The 14,065-nt window shown below is 46.8% G+C and overlaps 1 protein-coding gene across 1 annotated transcript in view; it reads right to left on the bottom strand.

Moving 5' to 3' along the window:
* Window positions 1-14,065, bottom strand: part of cntnap2a (contactin associated protein 2a) — a 232,694-nt gene that overhangs the window by 76,815 nt on the left and 141,814 nt on the right. Inside the window, 4 exon segments of the mRNA XM_064949314.1 lie at window positions 7,008-7,114; window positions 8,678-8,840; window positions 11,630-11,696; window positions 11,698-11,783. Of these exon segments, the coding sequence (XP_064805386.1) occupies window positions 7,008-7,114; window positions 8,678-8,840; window positions 11,630-11,696; window positions 11,698-11,783 (423 nt within the window).

The raw sequence follows: 14,065 nt of genomic DNA, 5'->3' as shown, positions 1-14,065 counted from the left end.
TCTGCATCCAAATACTGACTCTGTCACTCTGCTTCTAAATACTGACTCTGTCACTCAGCTTCTAAATACTGACTCTGTCACTCTGCATCCAAATACTGACTCTGTCACTCTGCATCCAAATACTGACTCTGTCACTCTGCTTCTAAATACTGACTCTGTCACTCAGCTTCCAAATACTGACTCTGTCACTCTGCATCCAAATACTGACTCTGTCACTCTGCTTCTAAATACTGACTCTGTCACTCAGCATCCAAATACTGACTCTGTCACTCTGCACCCAAATACTGACTCTGTCACTCTGCTTCTAAATACTGACTCTGTCACTCTGCTTCCAAATACTGACAGAAAAACAGAAACTTTTGGTTGTCTCACATACTGTCTGCCAAACACATACTTTCACTCCTTGCATGCACACACACACACACACACACACACACACACACACACACACACACACACACACACACACACACACACACACACACACACACACACACACACACACACACACACACACACACACACACACACACACACACACACACACAGCTTGAGTGATAGCCTGGTGATGGTGTTTGAGTTAAGATGAGAATAGGATTTATGTTTCAGTAGAGAGAGAGAGACTTTCAGTTAGACTGATGAAGACATGACCTTCTCTGCCTGTATGTTCTTACATCTCTTTCTCACTACTTTCTTTGTACAAGAGGTTTCAATTATTTTAATCCAGTAAATCTGAAAAGAAAATAAAGTCATTTCAAAAGCTGACACACACACACACACACGCACGCACACACACACGCACACGCACACACATCCTCACGCACACACACACACGCTAACTCTCACATACACACACACACACACACACACACACACACACACACACACACACACACACACACACACACACACACACACACACACACACACACACACACACACACTCACTCAGACTCACACACACAAACTGACCCACACACACAAACTCACACACACACTAACTCATGCACGCACAGACACTCACACACACTTACATACTCACGCTCACACATACACACAAAGTCACGCACGCACACACACTCACACTCACACACACAAAAACACTCACTCACGCACACACACACACTCACTCACACACATACAAACTCATGCACACACAGACACTCACACACACAAACTCATGCACACACAGACACTCACACACAAACACAATCAAGCAAACACAATCACGCTCACACACACACTCACGCACATAGACACACTAACGCACACACACTTACGCACACACACTCACAGACACACTCTCATGCACACAAGCACACATTCACACACTCGATCACTCAATCAAGCACAAACACACTCACTAACGCACACACACGCACACACATACACACTCACTCAAGCACACACCCACACATACACAAACACAAACACACACACACACAAAAACGCACACACACAATCATAACACACACAAACCCATGCACACCCACAAATACTCACGCACACACAAATGCACCTACACATTGACACACACACACACACACACACACACACACACACACACACACACACACACACGCATGCACACAAACACACAGTCACGCACGTACACACACACAAACACCCATGCACACACACTTACATACACTCAACACACACTCAGAAACACGCACACACAAACAAACACACACAAATGCACAAACACACACACACACACACACAATCACACACACACTCACTCACACACACACACTCAGACACACGCACACACACAAACACCCATGCACACACACTTACACACACTCAACACACACTCAGAAACACGCACACACAAACAAACACACACAAACGCACACACTCTCACACTCACACACTCACACACACTCACTCACTCACGCACACAATCAAACACTCACTCAAGCACCCCCACACACACTCACCCCTACAAACGTAAACACTCATTTACGTACACAACCACGCACACACACACACTCATTTACGTACACACACACACTTACGCACACAAGCACACACTCACATACACACTCACGCAATTACACACTCACGCACACACACACACTCACACACACACAAACAAACACACAGTCACGCACGTACACACACACACACACACACACACACACACACACACACACACACACACACACACACTCACTCACGCACTAACATACACACAAACACCCCCACACACACACACACACTCACGCACGTAAACAGACACACTCACTCACTCACGCACACATACACACACAATCACACACACGCACACATACACACACAATCACACACAAACACACACTCATGCACACACACACACACACACACACACACACACACACACACACACACACACACACACACACACACACACACACACACACACACACACACACACACACACTCACTCAGACTCACACACACAAACTGACCCACACACACAAACTCACACACACACTAACTCATGCACGCACAGACACTCACACACACTTACATACTCACGCTCACACATACACACAAAGTCACGCACGCACACACACTCACACTCACACACACAAAAACACTCACTCACGCACACACACACACTCACTCACACACATACAAACTCATGCACACACAGACACTCACACACACAAACTCATGCACACACAGACACTCACACACAAACACAATCAAGCAAACACAATCACGCTCACACACACACTCACGCACATAGACACACTAACGCACACACACTTACGCACACACACTCACAGACACACTCTCATGCACACAAGCACACATTCACACACTCGATCACTCAATCAAGCACAAACACACTCACTAACGCACACACACGCACACACATACACACTCACTCAAGCACACACCCACACATACACAAACACAAACACACACACACACAAAAACGCACACACACAATCATAACACACACAAACCCATGCACACCCACAAATACTCACGCACACACAAATGCACCTACACATTGACACACACACACACACACACACACACACACACACACACACGCATGCACACAAACACACAGTCACGCACGTACACACACACAAACACCCATGCACACACACTTACATACACTCAACACACACTCAGAAACACGCACACACAAACAAACACACACAAATGCACAAACACACACACACACACACACACACAATCACACACACACTCACTCACACACACACACTCAGACACACGCACACACACAAACACCCATGCACACACACTTACACACACTCAACACACACTCAGAAACACGCACACACAAACAAACACACACAAACGCACACACTCTCACACTCACACACTCACACACACTCACTCACTCACGCACACAATCAAACACTCACTCAAGCACCCCCACACACACTCACCCCTACAAACGTAAACACTCATTTACGTACACAACCACGCACACACACACACTCATTTACGTACACACACACACTTACGCACACAAGCACACACTCACATACACACTCACGCAATTACACACTCACGCACACACACACACTCACACACACACAACAAACACACAGTCACGCACGTACACACACACACACACACACACACACACACACACACACACACACACACACACTCACACACTAACATACACACAAACACCCCCACACACACACACACTCACGCACGTAAACAGACACACTCACTCACTCACGCACACATACACACACAATCACACACACGCACACATACACACACAATCACACACACACACACACTCATGCACACACACACACACACACACACACACACACACACACACACACACACACACACACACACACACACACACACACACACACACACACACACACACACACGCACGTACACACACACAAACACACTTACACACACACACACATACTCACACACACAAACACACACACACACACACACACTCACGTACACACAAACAAACACACACTCATGCACACACACATTTACGCACACACACACACACTCATACACACACTCACGCACTCACACATACACACAAACACACGAACACACTCACGCACAAACACACACACTCAGGCAAGTACATACACTCACACACGCACACACACGCAAGTACACACTCACACAAACACACACACTCACGCATGTATACACACACACACGAATACAAACACACTCACTAACACTCATGCATACACACACACACACTCACGCACACACACTCATACACACACACACAGAAACAAACACACACTCACGCACATACACACTCAAGCAAGTACACACACGCACACACAGACAAAATCACGCACGTATACACACACACACGCACACACATGCACACACACACACACACACACACACACACACACACACACACACACACACACACACACACACACACACACACACACACACACACACACACACACACACACACACACACACACACAGCTTGAGTGATAGCCTGGTGATGGTGTTTGAGTTAAGATGAGAATAGGATTTATGTTTCAGTAGAGAGAGAGAGACTTTCAGTTAGACTGATGAAGACATGACCTTCTCTGCCTGTATGTTCTTACATCTCTTTCTCACTACTTTCTTTGTACAAGAGGTTTCAATTATTTTAATCCAGTAAATCTGAAAAGAAAATAAAGTCATTTCAAAAGCTGACACACACACACACACACACACACACACACACACACACACACACACACACACACACACACACACACACACACACACACACACACACACACACACACACACACACACACACACACACACGCTAACACTCACATACACACACTCACACACACACACACAAACTCATGCACACACAGACACTCACACACACTTACATACTCACGCTCACACATACACACAAACTCATGCACACACAGACACTCACACACACTTACATACTCACGCTCACACATACACACAAACTCACATACACGCACACACACTCACACACACAAAAACACTCACTCACGCACACACACACACTCACTCACACACATACAAACTCATGCACACACAGACACTCACACACACAAACTCATGCACACACAGACACTCACACACAAACACAATCAAGCAAACACAATCACGCTCACACACACACTCACGCACATAGACACACTAACGCACACACATTCACAGACACACTCTCATGCACACAAGCACACATTCATACACTCGAACACTCAATCAAACACAAACACACTCACTAACGCACACACACGCACACACATACACACTCACTCAAGCACACACCCACACATACACAAACACACACACACACACAAAAACGCACACACACAATCATAACACACACAAACCCATGCACAAACACAAATACTCACGCACACACAAATGCACCTACACATTGACACACACACACACACACACACACACACACACACACACACACACACACACACACACACACACACACACACACACACACACACACTCACACACAAACTCAGAAACACGCACACACAAACACACACAAAGGCACAAAAAACACACACACACACAAACACACTCATGCACACACACCCACACACAAACGCACCAACACACACACACACACTCAGGCACACGCACACACTCAGGCACACACACACACTCAGGCACATTCACGCACACACACACACACACACACACACACACACACACACACACACACACACACACACACACACACACACACACACACACACACACACACACACACACACATACACACTTACACTCACGCACACACACACACTCACGTACGTACACAATCACTCACAAACGTACACACACAGACACACACACTCACGCACGTACACACTCACACACTCATGCACATACACACACACACACACACAAACACTCACACATACTTACATACACTCAACACAGACTCAGAAACACGCACGCACACACAAACAAACACACACAAACGCACACACACACACACACACATCACACACACACTCACTCACACACACACACTCAGACACACGCACACACACACAAACACCCATGCACACACACTTACACACACTCAACACACACTCAGAAACACGCACGCACAAACGCACACACTCACACACACTCACTCACTCACGCACACAATCAAACACTCACTCAAGCACCCACACACACACTCACCCCTACAAACGTAAACACTCAGAAACGTACACAATCACGCACACACACACACACACACACACACACACACTCATTTACGTACACACACACACTCACGCACACAAGCACACACTCACACACACACTCATGCAATTACACACTCACGCACACACACACACACTCACACACACACAAACAAACACACAGTCACGCACGTACACACACACACTCACTCACGCACTAACATACAAACAAACACACACAGAAACACACACTCATGCACACACACACACATTTACGCACACACACACACACACACACACACACACACACACACACACACACACACACACACACACACACACACACACACACACACACACACACACACACACACACTCATACACACACACACTCACGCACTCACACATACACACAAACACACGAACACACTCACGCACAAACACACACACTCAGGCAAGTACACACACTCACACACGCACACACACACACACATACGCAAGTACACACTCACACAAACACACACACTCACGCATGTATACACACACACACGAATACAAACACACTCACTAACACTCATGCATACACACACACACTCACGCACACACACTCATACACACACACACAGAAACAAACACACACTCACACACATACACACTCACGCACGTATAGACACACACGCACACACACACACACACACACACACACACACACACACACACACACACACACACACACACACACACACACACACACACACACACACACACACACACACACATTCACGCACACACAGACACGCAGACACTCACAAGTGTGGCAGGTGGCTCCAGTGTATCCGGTTCCGTCGCATGTGCAGCTAAACCTGTCCCAGGTCTGTTTACACCTGCCTCCATGCTCACAATGGTTCGGCATACACCTAGAGAGAAAGGTGGAAAGGGGGAGGGAGGATGGGGGAGAGAGGTGGGATAGGGAAAGAGAGATGGAGAGAGAAAAATAAATATTCACTCAGCATTTTTACATTTTTTGGTATTCACCATAGACTATTTCCTATGCAATTATATGTTTCCCTCAAAAACATTGATATTAATTTATTTCCAACAGAAACATGTTTTGATGTGTGAGCTGAATGAAATGTCCCCAGGCTTCAGTCAAAAGTGTTACTGCCCCAGGGTTAGCTTTCACAAACATCCTCCAGACATACACTGGCCTTCTGTATCAGAATGTAAATTCCTGCTTGTAAATCCAGTGAGGACAAAACAGAAGCTTGCCACTTGAAAAGAAAGCAAAGTGATCAAACCCCCTCCAACGCTGTTCACTCAGATGAAAAGGGGCTTTATAACACTTAGAGGAAGTCGGCTAGAAAAGACAGTGAAGTATTGCAGCTATTGGAGCCTCTGAAACATTCTCCGTACCTTGGGGTATTCAAGCGGAAAAATAGCATTCCCGCTATGGATAAAGACAAGACTATCAGTGCTCTCAACTCACAATCGCATTACGAAACTGGTGTTAAATCAAGGCTGGATAATTCCCTACTCAGTACAGACACACACGTGTATGTGTATGTGCATGTGCATGTGTATGTGTGAGAGAGAGGAGCGTGTGGGTGACAGGGAAAGAGGGAGAGATTGAAGGAGAGTAAGAGAGAACAGAAGGGGTGGAAGACAGACAGACAGACAGACAGACAGACAGACAGACAGACAGACAGACAGACAGACAGAGAGAGAGAAAGCTTAGTCTTTTGAATCTGTTCTAAAGCAGACCAATTCTGCAGCTGTAAGAATAGAGTGCTTTTACCATGGTGAGGAGGTGGAGGGACCTTGGAACAAAGGAGACATGAAAGCAAGAATTAAACATCTAAATCAAGACAATCCCTGTTCTGAATCGTCCCGAAGCCAAGCTCTTCTTTGTACAGCAAGGAAAGCATCGGTTTGTGTTTGTACAATGACCGACACTGATCTCTGTGTGTGCTGTATGTTGTGCTGAACATGTTTAGGTAAACAATGAGAAATAAAGGATGCTTTTCCATGTCTTTTTGTGTCTCAGTGCAAATACGGCAGTGATGCTTCTGTTACCAGTGGTCTCCACAACCCAACGTATCGCAAATGTTAACCTTAAAAAAATGTAAGGAATGAAACCAACCTCTCCAAAGTCAGATATTATAGATACTATTGATGCGTTCATTCTATCAATTCAATAAATGTATGCAATTAACAAAAACTGTTTAAAAAGTTTAATGTAACAGCTTCAGCATCACAGAGATGCATTGATTCGAGAGAGATTTCATATTTATATGACTGAGAAAATGTGGGCCACCTGCAATCAGAAGTACAATACAATGTATTCGTCAGGAGAAATATTAATAAATATATATATCTCTAGTGACCATCAGCTCTCTGACCTCATTATTAGTTCAAACATCAAACATTTGAAAAATAAACGTACACACAAAAGATCTTATATGTTTGTTTGGGTCTCTTACCTGTCTATAATGGCACACATGTCTAAGCTGACGTTCTCAAATGCTCCCACAATGCCTTTCTCCACGGCATGCATATCAGCCGGCTGATCATCCAATAGAATTGCCTGCATGCAGCCCTGAAACGACTTCTGGGTGGGTGGGGCTAAGGTAGGCAGGAAGTACCCTGAGAGAGAGAAAGAGGTGAGAGAGAGAGAGAGAGAGAGAGAGAGAGAGGAGAGGGGAAAGAGAAAGAGAAAGAGAGGGGATATAAAGAGAGGGTGAGGGTGTGGGGTTGAGAGAGAGAGGAGAGGCGATGGGGGAGAAAGAGAGCGAGAGGGAGCAGAGGGGGAGAAAGGGAGAGCTATAAAACACAGAGGACATCTCCATCATTAAAGTGTAACAGTCTGTCAGACATGATGTCAATCAACCTCATGGCCATCGCACTACATGACTTACTATTGAGGCAAACCTGTCTAGGTGTGTGTGATTGTGTGTGTGTGTGTGTGTGTGTGTGTGTGTGTGTGTGTGTGTGTGTGTGTGTGTGTGTGTTTTCAGCACTCATTTTGTGTATGGGATTTCTTCCAAAAGTTTCTCAAGTCACCACCACCATCTGTCTCAACTGTCTCCACCCCTGCCTCCTACTGCCTACCAAAGAGAGAAAGAAAGAGAGAGAGAGCGACAGAGAGAGACAGAGAGAGAAAAGAATGACAGAGAAAAATAAAGAAAGAGAGAGAGAATACATAAAGAGAAAGCTAGAAAGGAAGGGAAAGGGGCAGTCTCATTGGTACTGGTTCTGGTTCTACATTCCCAGTGGGTTCCATCAGCCTGCAATCAGATTCCCCGCTGACCTGCAGCAGCATCAGAGCAGACATCCAGGACCAGAGGAGAGTCCCATCCAAACATCCACCCCCCAGGACCAGAGCAGAGTCCCATCCAAACATCCACCCCCCAGGACCAGAGCAGAGTCCCATCCAAACATCCACCCCCCAGGACCAGAGCAGAGTCCCATCCAAACATCCACCCCCCAGGACCAGAGCAGAGTCCCATCCAAACATCACCCCCAGGACCAGAGCAGAGTCCCATCCAACATTCCACCCCAGGACCAGAGCAGAGTCCAATCCCAACATTCACCCCCCAGGACCAGAGTAGGGTCCCATCCTAACATTCACCCCCAGGACCAGAGTAGGGTCCCATCCTAACATTCACCCCCAGGACCAGAGTAGAGTCCCATCCAAACATCCACCCCCCAGGACCAGAGTAGAGTCCCATCCAAACATCCACCCCCCCCCAGGACCAGAGTAGAGTCCCATCCTAACATCCACCCCCCAGGACCAGAGTAGAGTCCCATCCCAACATTCACCCCCCAGGACCAGAGTAGAGTCCCATCCTAACATTCATCCCCCAGGACCAGAGTAGAGTCCCATCCTAACATTCATCCCCCAGGACCAGAGTAGAGTCCCATCCTAACATTCAACCCCCAGGACCAGAGTAGTCCCATCTTAACATTCACCCCCCAGGACCAGAGTAGTCCCATCCTAACACTCACCCACCCCAGGACCAGAGCAAAGTCCCATCCAAACATCCACCCCTCAGGACCAGAGTAGAGTCCCATCCACACATTCACCCCCCAGGACCAGAGTAGAGTCCCATCCTAACATTGACCCCCAGGACCAGAGCAGAGTCCCATCCTAACATCCACCCCCAGGACCAGAGCAGAGTCCCATCCTAACATTCACCCCCCAGGACCAGAGCAGAGTCCCATCCTAACATTCCCATCCCATTCCCCCCAGGACCAGAGCAGAGTCCCATCCTAACATTCACCCCCAGGACCAGAGTAGAGTCCCATCCAACATTCACCCCCAGGACCAGAGTAGAGTCCCATCCTAACATTCACCCCCAGGACCAGAGTAGAGTCCCATCCTAACATTCACCCCCCAGGACCAGAGGAGTCCCATCCTAACATTCACCCCCAGGACCAGAGTAGAGTCCCATCCTAACATTCACCCCCCAGGACCAGAGTAGAGTCCCATCCTAACATTCACCCCCCAGGACCAGAGTAGAGTCCCATCCTAACATTCACCCCCAGGACCAGAGTAGAGTCCCATCCTAACATCCACCCCCCAGGACCAGAGCAGATGGAATGGGACCAATGGAGCCAATCTCTTCAGAGAAGCCAAGTCCCTCTGGAATCAAGCCACATCTCCTACATCTCAGATCTTAGATCTCACTGGAGTATGTCCCATCTCTCTGTCAGTTATAGTTCTCCTCTACCTGGACCAACTGCCATAGTGTATCCTAACATTTACCCCCCAGTCCCATCCTAACATGTGGACCAGAGTGTGTCCCATGTTCAAGTGTGTTGATTTGGAAAGAGGAGACAGAAGGGTTTATCCAAAAGCTCAGTCAGGAAACAACCTATCCAAAACACACACACAGGACACACACACCCATCCTAATACACACACACAGGACCACACACACACACACCCCCACACACACACACCTACACACCCACCCCCAGGACCACACACACACACACACACACCCAGGACACACACACCCACACACACATCCACACCCAGGACCAGAGCAGAATCACAACACACCCCCACAGCGTGGTCCTTTCACCCCCAGGCAGCAGTCAGATTAATGAGAACCTCTGTGTCTCATGTTTAATGTATGAGCAGCCAGGCAGAGCAGAGGAGGGGATGTCACCCGTATTGAGTTCTAGAGTTCCCCCAGTGAACTTCTTTTCCTCCAATAACCCCTGCACAGATGTCCTAAACTTTTCTGCCTGAGTTCAATATGTCATGTGTAGTATCATAGACAACTCACGGTCTGGTTCAAAGCACATGATGAAATGTTGGTATAGTATTCAACAATAATTGATGTTTATTTTCTAAGGACAGTAAAAGAATGCAGAACATATCCTCTGATGGAGTGTTGTTCTGTGATATCAACCCCCCCCCTCACCTCCCAGGTGGTATGTTCCCCCCCCAGTCCTGATGGTGATAGGTGTGGTGGTTCGGATCGCTGATGCCATCGTCACCATCGATCGTCAACAAGACCGAGTTCTCCTTAGCAACCAGACGCACCGTGTGCCATTGGCCGTCGTTAAGGACCGAACCTGAAGATGAGAGGAGAGGAAATCACACACACACACGCACGCACACACACACACGCACGCACGCACACACACGCACAAACACAAACATCTCTGGTCAGAGTGGTTAATTAGTAAAGGCCCCCTGTCAAGTCTCAGAAGCCCACTGCATGCTGGGGTCCATTCAACTATGTGAAAGGGCTTTCAGCTCCAACAGAGCTCAAAGAGGCTGCCTAAACACACACACACGCACGCACGCACGCACGCACGCACGCACACACCCCAGGACCAGAGTCATCCTAACACACACACACACACACACACACACACACACACACACACACACACACACACACACACACACACACACACACACACACACATACAGAGGAGGGCAGGAAAGAGAGGAGGGGTAGAGAGGAAGAGATAGGAGGATACAGACAGGAAGCTATCTATCTATCTATCTATCTATCTATCTATCTATCTATCTATCTATCTATCTATCTATCTATCTATCTATCTATCTATCTATCTATCTATCTATCTATCTATCTATCTATCTATCTATCTTGTCACACCCTGACCATAGTTTGCTTTGTATGTTTCCATCTTTTGTTTGGTCAGGGTGTGATATGAGTGGGCATTCTATGTTACATGTCTAGTTTGTCTAGTTCTACGTTTGGCCTGATATGGTTCTCAATCAGAGGCAGGTGTTAGTCATTGTCTCTGATTGGGAACCATATTTAGGTAGCCTGTTTGGGGTTGGGTTTTGTGGGTGATTGTTCCTGTTCCTGTTCCTGTGTTAGTTTGCACCAGTTTAGGCTGTTTCGGTTTTCACGTTACGTTTATTGTTTTTGTATTGATTCGTGTTTCCTTTGTTTTATTAAACATGAATCTCAATAGCCACGCCGCATTTTGGTCCAACTCTCCTTCACATACAGAAAGGTTCTCAATCAGAGGCAGGTGTTAGTCATTGTCTCTGATTGGGAACCATATTTAGGTAGCCTGTTTGGTGTTGGGTTTTGTTTCTATCTATCTACAGTATTCACACAGGAACCCACGCTGCAGTTCCCCTTCTATCTATCTACAGTATTCACACAGGAACCCACGCTGCAGTTCCCCTTCTATCTACAGTATTCACACAGGAACCCACGCTGCAGTTCCCCTTCTATCTATCTACAGTATTCACACAGGAACCCACGCTGCAGTTCCCCTTCTATCTACAGTATCACACAGGAACCCACGCTGCAGTTCCCCTTCTATCTATCTACAGTATTTCACTTCAGGAACCCACGCTGCAGTTCCCCTTGCAATATGTCACGAGTTCTATCTACAGTATTCACACAGGAACCCACACTGCAGTTCCCCTTCTATCTATCTACAGTATTCACACAGGAACCCACGCTGCAGTTCCCCTATCTTTCTAAGGTATTCACACAGGAACCCACGCTATTCCTATCCATCCATAGTTTTCAGACAGGAACCCACGCTGCAGTTCCTATCCATCTATAGTTTTCCAGACAGGAACCCACGCTACAGTTCCTATCCATTTATAGTTTTCAGACTCCTTAGCAACCAGGGGCTTTCCTATCCATCTTAAGGACAGGAACCCACGACAGTTCCTATCCATTTATAGTTTTCAGACAGGAACCCACGCTACAGTTCCTATCCATCTATAGTTTTCAGACAGGAACCCACGCTACAGTTCCTATCCATTTATAGTTTTCAGACAGGAACCCACGCTGCAGTTCCTATCCATTTATAGTTTTCACACAGGAACCCACGCTACAGTTCCTATCCATCTATAGTTTTCAGACAGGAACCCACGCTACAGTTCCTATCCATCTATAGTTTTCAGACAGGAACCCACGCTACAGTTCCTATCCATCTATAGTTTTCAGACAGGAACCTACGCTACAGTTCCTATCCATCTATAGTTTTCAGAAGGAACCTACGCTACAGTTCCTATCCATCTATAGTTTTCAGACAGGAACCTACGCTATCTTCCTATCCATCTATAGTTTTCAGACAGGAACCCACGCCACAGTTCCTATCCATCTATAGTTTTCAGACAGGAACCCACGCTTCTAGTTCCATATCCATCTATAGTTTTCACACAGGAACCCAATCGCTGCAGTTCCTATCCATTGGGATATATTTAGGTACACAGGAACCCACGGGGTTGGGTTCCTATCCATCTATAGTTTTCACACAGGAACCACGGCTGCAGTTCCTATCCATCTATAGTTTTCAGTAGGAACCCACGATTCGTGTTTCCTATCCATCTAAGTTTTCAGACAGGAACC

Source organism: Oncorhynchus masou, chromosome 30 (assembly GCF_036934945.1).
Source record: "Oncorhynchus masou masou isolate Uvic2021 chromosome 30, UVic_Omas_1.1, whole genome shotgun sequence".
NCBI lineage: Eukaryota > Metazoa > Chordata > Actinopteri > Salmoniformes > Salmonidae > Oncorhynchus > Oncorhynchus masou.
The sequence above is the reverse complement of the archived record's forward strand: the minus strand, read 5'-3'. Positions and strand labels throughout refer to the sequence as shown.